At 37.5% G+C, this 16,656-nt stretch overlaps 1 protein-coding gene across 1 annotated transcript in view; it reads left to right on the plus strand.

The window, feature by feature from the left end:
* Window positions 1-16,656, plus strand: part of VIL1 (villin 1) — a 397,885-nt gene that overhangs the window by 129,459 nt on the left and 251,770 nt on the right. Inside the window, exon 5 of the mRNA XM_044075234.1 lies at window positions 6,698-6,806. Within this exon, the coding sequence (XP_043931169.1) occupies window positions 6,698-6,806 (109 nt within the window). The remainder of the gene's footprint in view (window positions 1-6,697; window positions 6,807-16,656) is intronic.

Here is a 16,656-nt window from a genome sequence, read left to right on the forward strand (position 1 = left end):
TTTCAAGAGAACAGGCAAAAGGGTTATCATAGTGATTTTTGAACTATCCTTCAAACAGCCTCAGTCTCAATGTTTAGAATCCTCAAGTTGTTTTACTGTATTACTTTTAATTTGGAGGGAGAAAATGTACATGCAGTGTAAATAAAAAGTGTACACACCCCTGTTAAAATGCCAGGTTTTTGTGATATAAAAAAATGAGACCACAATAAATCATGTCAAAATTTTTCCTACCTGTAATGTGATTTATAACCTGTACAGTTCAATTGAAAAACAAACAAATCTGTTAGGGGAAAAAATATAAAAAATAAAAAACATACAATAAGCTGGTTGCATAAGTGTGCACACCCTTAAACTAATACTTTGTTGAAACACCTTTTGATTTAATTGCAGCATTCAGTCTTCTTGGATAGGAGTCTATCAGCGTGGCACATCTTGACTTGGCAATATTTGCCCACTCTTACTTGTAAAAGCACTCCAAATCTGTCAGATTGCGAGGGCATCTCTTGTGCACAGCCCTCTTCAAGTCACCCCACAGATTTTCTATTGGATTTGGGTCTGGGGTCTGGCTGGGCCATTCCAAAACTTTCATTTTCTTCTGGTGAAGCCATTCTTTTGTTGATTTGGATGTATGCTTGGGGTCATTGTCATGTTGAAAGGTGAAATTCCTCTTCATCTTCAGCTGTCTAGCAGCTGCCTGAAGGTTTTGGGCCAAAAGTGACTAATATTTGGAACTGTTCAGAATTCCCTCCACCTTGACTAAAGCCCCAGTTCCAGCTGAAAAAAAGCAACCCCAAAGCATGATACTGCCATCACCATACTTCACCGTGGGGATGGTGTTTTTTTGGTGATGCGAAGTGTTGTTTTGCAACAAACGTACCTTTTGGAATTGTGGCCAAAAAGTTCAACCTTGGTCTCATCAGACCATAACGCATTTTCCCACATGCTTTTGGGAGACGATGTATTGTTTTGCAAATTTTAGCCAGGCCTGGATGTTTTTCTGTGTAAGAAAAAGCTTCCGTCTTGCAACCCTACCCCATAGTCCTCACATATGGAGAATACGGGAAATTGTTGTCACATGTAGTACACAACCAGTAGTTGCCAGAAATTCCCACAGTTCCTTCAGTGTTGCTGTAGGTCTCTTGGCAGCCTCCCTGAGCATTTTTCATCTTGTCTTTTCATCAATTTTGGAGGGATGGCCAGTTCTTTGCAACATCACTGTTGTCCCATATTTTCTCCACTTTTTGATGACTGTCTTTACTGTGTTCCATGGTATATCTAATGCTGTGGACATTTTTTGTACCCTTCTTCTGACTTGATACCTTTCAACAATGAGATCCCTTTGATGCTCTCTACGAACTATGGCTTTTGCTGTAGCAGGCAAATAACTAAATGTCAGGAAAATCCTACTAGGACACCTGAAGTTTATTTGGGGTTAATCAGAGTCTCTTTAATTGATGGCAGGTGTGTACCAAAGAAGGCTGAATGCTGTAATTAAATAAAAAGGTGCTTCAACAAAGTATTAGTTTAAGGGTGTGCACACAACAAAGTATTAGTTTAAGGGTGTGCACTTATGCAACCGGCTTATTGTACTTTTTTATTTTTTACATTTTCCCCCTAAAAGATTTGTTTGTTTTTCAATTGAATTGTACAAGATATATGTCATATTAAAGGTGGTAAAAGTTTTGAAATGATTTATTGTGGTCTCATTTTTTTATATCACAAAAACCGGCATTTTAACAGGGGTGTGTAAACTTTTTATACCCACTGTACATACCTAAAATGTACAAGAAATGCTCATACTGCCTTAGCCTTCAATGAATCAAATGTCTGCTAAAAAGTAAAAGACCACCCATTTCCCTCATACACAGCACTTTATAGAAAGAGAAGCAATGATTAAACAACGTGATGCCTCCATGGGGCAGTTTCAAAGGAGGAGGGACATGGACAAAGAGACAGAAGCAGGCTTTGAATGACACTCTAAGTCACAGATAACATCTGGATCTACTAGACAAATTATCCATGAGCTGCTCCAATGCTTACAGTTGCATTTTTGCTTGCCAGGTTGGACCTACAGAGCTTATGGCACTTTTGCAAGGGACACAGCGGTGCTATTTGTACTGATGAGATAAAATGTTGTAGGACACCAGGGAAGCATTCTTAATGTTTTTTGCTAAGTGCCGTTGCTTCTTTTACATTTGTCAAAACAATCTCAACTCAGGACGTTGGACCCTGGTTTAATGTCTCAGTCAAATGCAGGCACCTCAGTAGTATAGCACCCCCACCCCACCCCCATATGTTACTACTGTGTGTCAGTGCTGTACATTAAATTGAACCAATTTTACTTCTGATCTTCTTGCATATAGTACAAATGTGGTACTGTTGATGAGACCATGGTTGTATACTACAGCACTCTGACTGTAACTCATGTCCATCTATTTGTTTACTCTGCTTAACTGATTATTGTGATTGGTCAAAACCTACCAATGCAGCTAAGAATTGTAATAGCACTAACTGGCCTTATTGTCAAATAAGGGATTACATTTCAGGTCTGCTTCTTCACAGAAATAGTAGACAAGCCTTACTTATCATTATCCACCCACCCCACCCCTTTAATTTTTGTCCTACAGCATCTCTAGATCAGAAGTTTATTTTATTTATGCATTTGCTTGTTTGCTTGTTAACTAGGAAAGTATGTTGGTAGAAAGACTCTTTTCAGTGATGACCCACGCTAAAACCACCAGTAAAAAAAAAAAAAAAACTTCACAAAAAATGTTTATAGACATAGTTGGTTTCACATTTGCATGAGGAGCACTCAACTGACTGCTTACTGCTCGATCACATCTTGTCAGTTCCCTTCATGCCATAACATAGATTTCTACTTGACAGTGGGATTGCTGTTAGTGCAAGAATGCAGTGCACTGTTCTGGGTAGTTTCTCTCTTTCCAATCTTGTGCAACCATGAAGTTAGCATATAGTTTAAGGGATGTGCTGGGGAACAGAAGGACTTGTCACCCCCCCCCATTTTATTTTTAATTCTGGGCAGGAAAGGTCTAGTTAAAGTTTTTTTAGGATAAGTTGTGAATGATGACTGCTTCTTTGAGCAGTTGTGTCTCAATCATTCATAGATGAAGCACAGATAAAAGAAACAAAATGTCAAAAACGCAAGATACTTTTTCAAGGACATTTAAACAAAAAAATAATCAAGAAAATGGTTGAAGAAACTCAAACCACAAAAAACTCCTGGCTTGAACTGATATGATTTAAAACTGATAATTAAAAAATAAGTAACATCTGCTAAGATTCTGACAACATTGCCTTTTTGTTCCTGTTAATCAAAAAATATAATCTGATAAAATTCTGACAATGTTACCTTTTTGTTCCTGTTATTGTAACCAAGGGCTAAAAATGAAGTATTGTGCTGAATCTTCCTTCCTACAAGACCATCTTCATAGGTTCATAGGTGTGTACTAGGGTAACGGCCCTGGAGCCTATATAAGCCTAGCCCAAGAAGATTCCCTGGCATCATGCTGCCCAAGGGTAGTTCCCAGTACCCCTGTCAAGCAAGGCCATTGAAGTGATCCCCGGAGTGAACGTCCTATTGCCCATCCACTCGTCAAGATTTCTCTTAAAGAGAGCCAGTGAAGTGCTCTGCTTGATGTGAATGGGAAGTTTGTTCCAGAGTATGGGAAGTCTCTAGATTAGGAACCTGTCCCTCCAGCATGTTCTGTTTATTGTGGTAATGAGGTTTAGGTCCCTGGAGCGTGTGGCACAGAGGGATCGGGATTTCTTTAGGTGTAGCATATCTAACAGCTCTGGGTCAGCCATAGCTTTGTAGGTCAAGCAGAGATCGCCTCTAAGTTGGTAATAAGAGACAGAGTATAGCTGGAGTATTTTGAGTATGTCCATATAGGGCATATGTCTAAGGCCTAAGATCCTCTTAGTGAGGTATTTTTGTGACCTTTCCAGTTGTTGTAGGTGTCTAGTGAGGTACCTACTAAATGGGACGTTGTATTCTATAATAGGTCTACTGAGGGATAAGTAGAGAGGGATTATGACCTCTCTACTTCCTTGATGAGAAACCTTCTGTAATGAGATGTGCCACGTAGAAGGACTTTCTAACTGCAGTGGCAATGTGGTTATCAAAGGAAGGTTGCTGTCAACCTGTATCCCCAGGTCTCTTATCACACCTTCGGTGTTTAGTGGACTACCACCTATGTGGTAGTTCATGGGCACAGAATTTTTCCCAAAGGGAATGACAATGCACTTTTTGGCATTGAGCTTAAGGCAATGGTTCTGGCACCAGTCATTGGTATCAGTGAAGCCTTTTTGTAGAATGTCTACATCAGTTGGAGAATCAATAATGACTCCCAGTTTGCAATCATCTGTGCACTTGGTCAGCCAGAGTCCCTTTGTGTTGGCTTGAACTTCAGGGAAGTAGATGCCACACAGGAGAGGACCTAGGACTGATCCCTGTGGGACACCATTTGTAACTTGTCGGTAGTCAGATTTGGAGTCTGCTACTTTCACAATGTGGGTTCTATCAGTGAGCCAGTTGGCAACCCATCTTATGATATAGGGATTTATTCAAAAAACATAAGAAATAGCAATATAAGAAACAACCACACACTGGAGCTGAAAGCTGCTGAAATTGAATGCCTTCTGGTACCTCGGCTACACAAGCCTTCACAGGAATAAATTCACAACATTCAGCAGTACTTTTTATAACAACATTAATTAAACAATTAATCAAATAACTGTTTCTTAAAAAAATATTTAAAGAACCATGGTGAAATACATTTCCATACATAAACATTATAAGCTTAAATTGAAATTTGAAAGAACTACTTAGTTTAAGATATAACATCAGTTCTAAGGGAAACAATGTGGTATGTTTAGTTGTGGGAAGTGCAAATTATGCTCAGAAGTTAAGAATATGTCAGGTAGTATGGTAAATGGTGTTAAGTATGTGGCTACAGATAGATTTAATTGTCTATCCTGGGGGGTAGTATACATCGTGGCTTGTGATTGCACACCCCCAAGATGGTATATTGGTCAAGCTAGACGTAAAGTGAAAACACGTATTCTTGAACATTTGGTGGATGTTAGGAATTGTAGGTTGGATAATCCTATTTCTGACCACTTTCATAAAGTTCATGGGGACATTACTGAATCCCTTTTTTTCTGTGTTTTGGCTAAACCTGACTGTGGAAGAGGTGTTAATTATGTTTAAAAGTTGTTAAATTTGGAAAGCAGATTTATATTGAATTTTGGTACACTTGCTCCTAGGGGTCTGAATTTAGAAATGTATTTAAGCTTATAATGTTTATGTATGGAAATGTATTTCATCTTGGTTCTTTAAATATTTTTTAATAAACAGTTAATTGATTAATTGTTTAATTAATGTTTTTGTAAAAAGTACTGCTGAATGTTATGAATTTATTCCTATGAAGGCTTGTGTAGCCGAGGTACCAGAATACATTAAATTTCAGCAGCTTTCAGCTCCAGTGTGTGGATATAGGGGTTTATGCCTAGTTTAGTGAGTCTATCTATGATTCCTGAGTGAGGGATGGTGTTGAAGGCCTTGGCAAGAGCTAGGTAGGCTGTGTGAACTACCTTGCCTTCATCCAAACTCTTGTGACAGACTTGAAGAAGTCTATCAGGTTGAGTAGGCATTATCTACCTTTCACAAACCCAAACTGCGTGGGCTCCAGAGTTTGGAGATTCCCTATGTCCTTATTTATAAGGTCCATGATGATGTGCTCCATAGCCTTATATATCAGACTTGTCAGACTAATGGGGCGGTAGTTCCCAGGGTCTTTAGTCACTCCCCCTTTCTGGAGTGGGATGACCATAGCAGTGTGCCATTTGGTAGGAACAAAGCCTGAAATGAGGCTGTGATTGAACAGGGTATGCAGGTGTGGTGCCAGTTCACTTTGTAATTCAATTAGAACACAGCCAGGGATATTATCAGGTCCCATGGAAGCTGTATTCCTGGCTTTGGACAGTGCAGTTTTTACCTGTGTAGCTGTGATAATAGGGACTTGGCATTCCTCGGGTATTGTGATAGGCCCTTTAGGGGGTGAAAAGGGGGTAAAGTTCGCACTGAACCTGTCGGCCAATATGTTGGCAATATCAGTTGGTTCTGTATATGTATGCGGTTCCTCATATTGCCAAAAGGTTTACTTAACTCTGTTCAGCTATGACACCCAAAGCTTCCACTTCTGTGAGTCCAGTTGTACTCATTACACTTATTCCTGCCTTTAACCAGCCATTAGACCTGTCTGACGTCATTTACATTCTTTCTCACTTTCTCCCTTTCTTCTTTTGCAGGCTTCGCCACACTCCTCTGTTGTTCTCATCCTTTTGTCTATCTTTCATGTATTGCACCCACTATCTGTTCTCAGCCGTTCAGCATCCAGTACCTAATACACCCTTCTACTCTGCCTGTCACATGATCTTTCTTTCGCTGCCTCTGTTTCATAGCACTCTTGTTATGTAAATGGATTTATGTAACAGCATGAAGCTGATATTTTCTCTAGCCTAGGTGATTGTAACAAATATCACAACACAATGACAAACTTTTTGTTAAAGGGGTGATACAACTCAAATGATTCTGTGGCACTCTTCTACTGTATTATGTCAGAAAGAAAGGCATAAAAATATTAAAAACTCCATTACATGCTCTTATGTTTTTCAGCTACAAGCAAGGGGGTGTTGCTTCAGGAATGAAGCATGTAGAAACCAACACATACAATGTGCAGAGGCTGATCCATGTTAAAGGGAAGAAGAACGTAGTTGCAGGGGAGGTAAGTGCATTGTGTTTTGGCAACACTGAACTATTTTACAATGTTCAATGACACAGTCTGTAACTAGCAGATAGTTATGTGCACCACATGTCAAACCAGCTCTTCTGTAACTGAGGTTTAGAGCTCTGCCGCAGTAACTAGAGAGGAAGAAGCACCCAATTTTAAAACTAATGCTACATGCCAACAGTATCACCCTTGGTAAGTAAAGGAATTGCAATGAATCTAGGTATAAAAATTAATAAAAATATAATGAGGAAAAAAGGGGGCTACATTTGCAAAATGCAACAATGATCCATAAACGTTGTTGTATTTTACAGCAAAAATGTTTTTATAATTCAACATTATGATGAATGGAAGAAAAATGGTTCAACTACAAGAACTGTTGTAGAGGAAATGCATAATCTTCTGCTGGGATGTAAAACAAATTTTAATATCTATTTTTACATCAAGTATTATGCAACAAGCTTAACACTAACAAGCTAAAAGTTAGACACTATGGTAGGAAGTGGAACACAGCTCTTGTAGGTTCATCACATTTTACTCAAGTATCATGATTAATCTAAAGTAACTTTGCACGAACAATATATGTATTTTGCAAGCAGTGCATGTTCTGTATTGTGCTAGTTGGCCAAGATTGATCACATTCTTTTCACTGGAATTCTGTGCCTTTTTATACATGTATCAGTTTTGGGGATTATGATAGCCCAGAAGAGATGTTACTTCTTCTGTCTCAAGTATCTCCTGGCTACTGTGTTTTTTTCAGTTCCATTACTCTTGAGCTGGTGTTATTTTTCACTAAGTCTATCTTACTACAAACTGCAGTTAGTATGTTAAGCCTATAACAGATTACCTGCACCAAAGAAATTAGGATGATTGATGTTCTCTGACTTGCATTGTTATTATCTGGAGAATAGATAAGATAGACTCTAGCAAGGCCATTGAAACTCTACATAAAAAGTGGACTGGAAATCCAGCATGTCTAAACTTTGATTTAAATCTTTAAATCCATAGGGTGTAATGGTTCCTCCTCATCTTTCTTTGACACAAAAAACATTACTTAATCTTAAAGTTCACAAACTATCTGTTAATTTAAACAACACTTTTCAAGACTTAACATTTGAAATCAATCCTGTCACTTTTATCAATGATCTAGACATACTACTTCTTGGCAGTTATATGGTAAGTTATCTGCATATCCACATGTGGTGGACATTAGTTTATAAGTTTCTGTCTAAAACAGTGGGTGGCACAGTGGTATAGTGACTGACACTGCTGCCTCACAGCAAAACAATTCTGAGGTTCATTTGGTAGCACAGTGGTATGGTGACAGCAAATGATTCTCAGGTGCATTTGGTGGCACAGTGGTATGGTGACTAGCACTGCTGCCACACAGCAAATGATTCTTAGGTTCATTTAGTGGCACAGTGGTATGGTGACTAGCACTGCTGTCTCACAGCAAAATGATTCTGAGGTTCATTTAGTAGCACAGTGGTATGGTGACTTGTACTGCTGCCACACAGCAAATGATTCTCAGGTTCATTTGGTAGCACAGTGGTATGGTGACAGCAAATGATTCTCAGTTAATTTGGTAGCACAGTAGTATGGTGGCTAGCACTGCTGCCAGGCAGCAAATGATTCTGAGGTTCATTTGGTATAGTACAGTGGTATGGTGACTAGCACTGCTGCCTCACAGCAATTGATTCTCAGGTTCATTTGGTGGTGCAGTGGTATGGTGACTAGCATGGGTCTATAGTATAAGATCTACGTTTGAAAACATCAAACAACATAAGGTCGACATCATATGGTTGATGTCTTCAAACACTGACCTTATAAAAAGACAAAAAAAAAAAAACCCTAACGGGATTTCCGTTTACACACTCGAGATTCTGAGCATTCAATATTCTCGTGTCAACAATGTCAGATTTGACATTGTCGGCTTTCGAGAATATAATATAGACCCACTAGCACTGCTGCCTGACAGCAAAAAGATTCTCAGGCTCATTTCTTGGTTTGGGTGCCTTCTGTGCAAAGTCTACATTTCCCAGATAATCCAGTTTCCTCCCACTTCTCACAGACATGGGCATTGGTGAATTGGTGACTCTAAACTCTCCTGTGAGAGTGTGTGTGTGTGTGTGTGTGTGTGTGTGTGTGTGTGTGTGTGTGTGTGTGTGTGTGTGTGTGTGTGTGTGTCATCTATAAGACCCTTAGACAGCCCTGACACACACACACACACACACACACACACACACACACACACACACACACACACACACACACACACACACACACACACACACACACACACACACACACACACACACACACACACACACACACAAGGACAGACTCTCACACACCCTCTCAAATATTCATACATACATACACACATACTTTGTTAGCACTGACACACACACACACACACACACACACACACACACACACAAATGGATTCTTATGCACTGTTTCATACATACATATGCACATACTTTCTGTTATGTATAGGTCCCTTAGAGAGTCCTCACACACACACACACACACACACACACACACACACACACACACACACACACACACACAAAACACCATTTACCTGCTTCAGCAATCTGAGCATGTTAATAAGCCTGTTCCACTTCATCTTGCCTAACTTCTAACCATTGATATGTATAGAAATACATTGAAAACCACAGGTGTATATTAAGACATTTCCTGCACTGCTGTGTTGAAACAGCATGGTAAGAACATGCCCACTGCATGTATTACACAACTGACATAACACAACAGCTCACTCAGCTGTAAAAGGAGCCTCATTAGCATAAGCCCTACCCACTGATTACCTCATTTGCAAGCGGCTGCAAATCTTTCAGTGATTCATAACATAAATCCAAGTTGCAATATGGGGCAGTAAACATTTCAATGAGTCACACTGGAGTTGCATAATATGCAGATCTGTTGCACTTTGCATAGTACTATGAATCCTGGCCCAGATATTCCCTGTCTATAAATAGCAGGACTAAAGGCGGTCATTTTCATATACTGAAATGAGTTCTATTGTCTTCAAAACCTGTTTCCAATGCAAACACTTTAATTTCTAAGAGTAAATGTATATCTTAAATGAATCTTTTATCTACATGGGATAGTTATGCTAATTACCTTGCGAATGATGATCTCCGAAGAAAATTATTGAACTAGTCACTAAATTTTACTAATATGGTATGTGATTCCACTATTTTAATAAGTCATAGTAGTCTTATTTCATTTTATTTATCAATTTCTGTTCAAAGTATGGACAGTAACGAATATTTTAATGATGTATTTTAAATGATTTCTATGTATGGACACGGAATACGGAATTAGTATTGAGTCCTGTATTGAAGTTTCGATAAGGGACTATATTACTTTAAAACACTAATTGGGTTTTAATTGCATTTATGGCACATGGTATAAAATGGCTGAGTTCAAAGTTTTGTAGTTATCTGATGAAGTCTTGATTCTCAAGACGAAAGCGCTTATATTGTGCTTAAGAATAAATTATTTGGCATCCGCTTGTGGTACTGGACTTCTGCTGTGATTTTTACAAGTTCATACAATTAATATACTGCTTTTACTAAATTTTACTAAGCTCACTTAGCAACACAATGAGACTCATTAGCATAAGCCCCACCCACTGGTTACCTTATTTACATGCCACTGCAAACCCTCCAGTGCTCCATAATGTAAATCCAAGTTGCAATACAGGACAGCAAACATTTCAATGAGTCATACTGGGCTTACATAATATGTAAATCTATTGCACTTTGCATAATACTGTGAATCATGACTCAGATATTCCCTTTCTGTACATACCAGAGTTAAGTGTTGTCATTTTCATATAATAAAATGAGATCTATTGTTTCTAATGCAAAAGATTTAATTTCTAAGAGTAAATGTGTATCTCAAATTAATCTTTCATCTACTTGGGATAGTTATGCAAATTCCCTTGAGAATGATGATGTCTGAAGAAAATTATGGAACTAGTCCCTAGATTTTACTAAGTCTTGCTATACCTACCCAATTATGAATAATACATTCTTACCCTTTCTAAAAGAGCAACCTATTTTAGTTTGCCTTTCTTGTGATAGCTGTGGGTTGTAGCTCCAAGTGAAATTGATGTATTACATCTATTCTGGTTTTGCATTGTGTACAAAACAATGCAGTGCTATTAACAAAAGATTAAACCATTAAACGAGTTCTATCAAGATCTAACTTGGCAAGTAACTATTTATATAACATTACAAAAAAAGAAAATATAATTATATTAACTGTATAGTATGCACTGGTAAAGTTTTATATATCCTCATAATAGTTAACATTAAAAGATGACAGTATAAATAACTTTTCTAAAACCACAAAATATTTGAGGGTAAACATACTAACAAATACATTTTAAAACACTTGTAATTGCTATTTTCATGGAAACTATTGATTTAGATTATAAAGTTTCAACTGGAGATATAGAATTTTGCTTTGTCTCACCTATAAATCCAAATCCAATAGCCCGGACATTTTTATTGCACTTTTGAGGAAATCATTTAGTTTCTTAGTTGTACAGATTACTGCACTCCCAAAATTAATATACAACCTGCCTAGGGCAGAATATATTACTATCTATTTGCAATATTGTATAATATCTTTGTCGCACGTGCAGCATGCTGATTACTCTCCAAAATCAAACTAGATAATTCTGTAAGTTGCAGATGAGCTGAAGAGTTTCAAAGACAGGTAATTCAAACCTATTAGAGCTAATGCTACACACTAATACATGATGCAGAAGTGAGTACCTGAATTTCATGAACAAAAGCGCAAGATGCCTAATGTCCTCCACTTGATGCAGCTGTTCCGCCCTCACCTGCAGATAGCAGTCAATGCTTTCTACAAGAGAATAATGACATCTCATTCGAAGGAGGTGAATGTTATTGTGGTGGCTTCACACTTTGCACCAAACCATTCCAGTGCATGCTGGACATTGCAGTCATAACAGGAAAACAGACTCATGTCACATTACAGTGGAAATGGAAACCATGAATCTGTGGAAATCAAAATGAAAACAGCAAGTAATAATTATCTAGTAACCTCAAAACTACCAGCCATGAAAACCAAAGAAATATTTCGACCTGCAAATGCATAAATAAAATTGACAATTTAATAAATACTGTCAAATGAGTAGCAAGTACTTCTACACCCATTTGTGGGCTTAGACCTTACACCCCCTTTAATTTAATCTAACTCAGTGATTGTACAAACGTGGAGCAAGAGCAAACACACTGCAAAGGTTCACATCATTTAGCAAGCCCATTCTGACTTGTCTAACACAACATTCCAAGCATTCACTATTGTTTCACTTTGCAGTCATGGCCATAATATTATAAAGTGTGACTTTAACAGTGGCACTCATATGCTTTTACTTAGGTAAACATCATTTCCAAACAATACAGATGCAACCCCCACATCTCTAGTCTGAATATGCAACAGACCTTGGCTGTAGCTTGATATCCTGTTACTGACAATCCCAAACAGGAGGGGAGTCAAAACGGACACTTTGTGGAGTCCTACTCCCACCTTGAACAGATTCAGCAGGATGTTAAGAATGCAGGCATACATTATTCATCCAAGGCTTTGCTAAACTGCTTGTCCAGGTGAGGATCAGAGTGACTGCAAGTTGAGCATGGTAAAACAAGTTTCCCTATCTCCAGCAACAGTCTTTAGCTCATTTGGTAATATTCGCAGATGTTCTCTGTCAAACTGAAAGATCTAACTTCATCAATGTGCCCTAAGTCTGGCAAAGAGCCTCTTTCCAGTGGATTATGCCTATGATACCTCCTACTGAAAGTGTCCAGTGAGCATTATCACATGGTGCCCAAAAACACCTCAAAAGACTCCTCTCAATTTCTTTTTTAATTTCTCCAAGTCTTTAGGGTTTCTAATACCATGATGGGAAAGGACCCCATTGCTAAGTCAAAGTATGATTAAAGTTCATTAAATTAGCATTGTTTCAATCTTTGATGTTAGCCAGAAATGCTCTTTGCAGCACCTACAATGTGCCCAGAACTGACTCCTTCTGCAATTCATATTGCGTTACATGTATTGGTAACATATCTACAGTAAGTACAACTGTAAATTCTTTTTTATAAGGCCCGTTGCTCCTACTACTATTGGAACTGTATTGGTATCCTTCTTCCACATTGCCCTTCTTTCTGCCTGAAAATCCTGGTATTTTATGACTGCATCTCTCTGTATATAAGACACTGAAGTCACTGGGTGTAGTAATTTCAATGATCAATGCTACTTTTGAATTCTTTTCATGGACTACTATATCTGGTTTTCTCACATCTATTTTTTGAACAGTTGGTAATGGGTGATCCCATGTGGCATAAACTTCATTGTTTTCTATAATGCTTTGTGGCTCATGTTTTCAGTGTTTTCAGCTATGTCAGTATTATAATGTTTGCACAATCCCCAATGCAACAGTCTTGCCACATTATTATGCCTTTCAGTATACAGTCCTTTTGCCATTAGTGTATCACAGTCTGCAACAAGATGTGCAACTGTTTCCAATTCTGTTTTATAATGCCTACATTTGTCTGTTTCTCCCATATGCTCAATTGACTTTGTAAACCGTGTATGTAGTCCAATATCTTGGGCCGACAATATTAACTTTTTGTCTTTTGGTTTAAATTCACCTCTCCTTAATCATTCCTGTGTTCAATCCTGATCAACATGAGGTTGTTCCAAGAGTTTTCTATACTTGCAACTATATTTATGCTTTTTCCACATTTCTTCTCTTCTCATCTGATCCTTTTCCTTATATTCTTTGCTTTGTTTTTTTAGCACATTCAGTTGCTGCCTGATTTCTATCTACTTCTGGTTTGATTTCCATTCCCACTTGATGCTAATATGCTTCTGGTGGACTAAGTAGGGAAGTCATCTTAAACTTATTCTCCTCATGTTTTAAAACTTTCAATATGTTTGGGTATTTTGAGGTCAGCAGATATGCATGCAGTCCCACGATTGCAGATCTATACATGTAATCAATTTCAAGGCGGCCCATACCTCCTTCATAACGGAGAATATATAATCTTGATGTACAATGATTTTTATAACTCATTTGATGAGCATGAAGCATCCTTCTTATTTTCCTGTCCAGTCAATCAACACCTTTTGGGGCCAATCAGTCACTCCAAAACTGTAAGTCAGGACAGGAAGAGAAAACTGATTTATAGCTTGGACTTCATTCCTAGAAGTCAGCGCTGTTTTCAGTATTAATTTTAGTCTTCTAAAATATTCCTTGCTAAGTTTTATTTGCATTTGTTCATGTTTTATTGTTGATTCTTCATAAATTCCCAAATATTTATACAGATTTGTACATTCTCTCTTGTTCAAGTTCTCTTATACCACATTCCTGTCCCAGGCTGATGTTTTCTTGGTGCTGCAGCTTTCCTGGTTGCTTTTGCACATTTATCAAGACCAAATGACATTCTTATATCATCTGAAAAAGTGTTGACCACTTGCAGTTGTGCTTTCAGTTCCCCATCTGATGAACAGTACAGTTTTAAGCCATCTACAAAAAGAAGATGAGAAGTCTTTATGCTTTTTTGTTTTCTGGAAGTCAAATTGTTCCCATGACCTAATCTGTTATATTTATTTGTATCATGAATATTAAGAAGGAATGAACCAAGCTGATTTGATAGTTTAAATCTTAAATAAGGTACCTTATTGGTAACAGGAATTAATTGAAACATAATTAAGGTATTTAAATGAAAAATGTATTAAATGACGTTATCTGATGAAGTCCCACGATTGTGATTTTAGGATAGAAGAGCGTTAATGTGTTTGTGAGTCCAAGTGGTTGTGGCGTGAATAAACTTTCGTTTGTACCATTACTTGGTGGAATCTTATGGCACATTGCATTCGCTTTGTTTTGGATTATTAATCTGTTATGTAGACAACTTAATGGTTTAAGGGTAAGACAAAAGAGCAGCAGTGACAAGGAGTCACCCTGAAATATCCCCCTTTGAATTTTTATTCCCAGAATAATACTTTGTCCTTTATCACGGTTTTACTGCAAAGGGGTTTGCCACTGTTTCATGGTCACTGTAATGTAGTTGACCAGTGTAGGGTATATCTTATACATTTTTAAGTACTCTTTTATCCATGAATGTGGGATACTGTCAAATACTTTTTTGTAGTCTAACCATGCCATACTTAGATTCTTCCCCTTTTTACATTTCTCCACTATGACTTTATTTAACAACAAATGCTCCTTTGTTCCATATGACTTTCTATCATTACCCTTTTGTTCCATTGCTAGTGTATAGTTTATACATCGTCAGAAGGCAAGTTATTGGTCTATACTTTTTAGGATAGCTTGCAAGTTCACTCTTAAGTAGGAGCATTGTTTTTCCTGTTGTTATCCAGGTTGGTGTCTGTTCTGGCCGTGCATATAAATAGTTCTTACTCATGGCTAAATCTTCATGTAAATATGTTAATACTTTTAGCCAGGAGTTAGCTACCAAATCTGGGCCAGGGTTTTCCAATTAGTAGCTTTTCTTAACTTTGCTTCAATCTCTCTGGCCATTATCATTTAATATCTTGTACATTTGAACTTCTCCTTTCATTTACTTCTTCTATCCATTTAACATCTTTGTTATGTTTCACATGATCTTCATAGATATTTCTCCAAAATGTATATATTTCTTCTTTGTTTGGTGGTGTTTCAATTCCTTTTGCCTTGCTTCCCAAGTCTCTATAAAACATTTTTGGCACATCAATAAATTGCTTATTTTGTACTTTTCCTTTATATTTATCTGCATATTTTTCTGCCTGTGCTGATATTTTTAGTGTATTATTTGTAATAGTGCATGACAGATCATGATCTCTTCTGATACTGCACATTGCTTTCATCACATCTGAGTATTTTTGTTGGTCTGTTCCCTCTTATATACTTTTCTAACAGTGACACCCCTTGTCTTAATTGCTTTATAGTTTTCTCTATTCAGTCTTTCCATAAAGGCATTTGATTTCTCCCCTTCTTTGCCCTTACTGACCTGTGTTTTTTGTGGTAAAACTTTATTTTATTAACTTTGCTGCACAGTAATATGTCTTATTTACTTCTGTTATATCGCATGAATCTCTTTGAATAGTCCTAAATACTGTGTTCATTTGTTTTATCAAACTTCTCACTTTTTGGGTTTTATTGACTTTCTGTAGTCTATTTCTTTCATTGATCTTAATATGTCTGTCCATCTCTATTAAATCAAGTAACTTTTCTTTTAGATCATTTTCTTCTAAACTGAGGTCACATTCTTTGCTCTCCATTTCCTGCAAGCATTCTATAGAAAGTTCCAGAGCCTCTTCCTGTGCCATTTTCACTTCAGTTTCATCCTGTGTCATCTGTTGTTCTATCATATGGGAGCTCACTGGCCTATAACTCTACAACATTGTTTGCATCAGAGTTGCCACAGTTTCCTGTTATTTCACTTGCTGCGCAACTTCAACTGAACTTTTGTACTGGTTTCCTGTGGAAGGCTCCAAAGTATCTTCATATGGTAACTGATCTGATGTTTCCTGCTCCACTGTTTTTTCCTTAATTTGGGATCCATTGCTCTATCCTGCTGTGATGTTATCAGAGTTAGTTTTTCTACACTAAATCCTTCACTTTACAGGTAATCCTTAACCTCAGTTTCTATTTCTTTAACTTCTCCATTACTAATCCTCTTTTCTACTTTTCCTCTTTGTTTTCTTATTTTTTGTTTTGTATAATTTCCCATATCCAGATGCTTTTGCCTCTCAATATGCCTGGAACAGCAGATGTACT

This window comes from Protopterus annectens, chromosome 6.part0 (assembly GCF_019279795.1).
Source record: "Protopterus annectens isolate FY-2018-M chromosome 6.part0, PAN1.0, whole genome shotgun sequence".
NCBI classification, from domain to species: Eukaryota; Metazoa; Chordata; order Ceratodontiformes; family Protopteridae; genus Protopterus; species Protopterus annectens.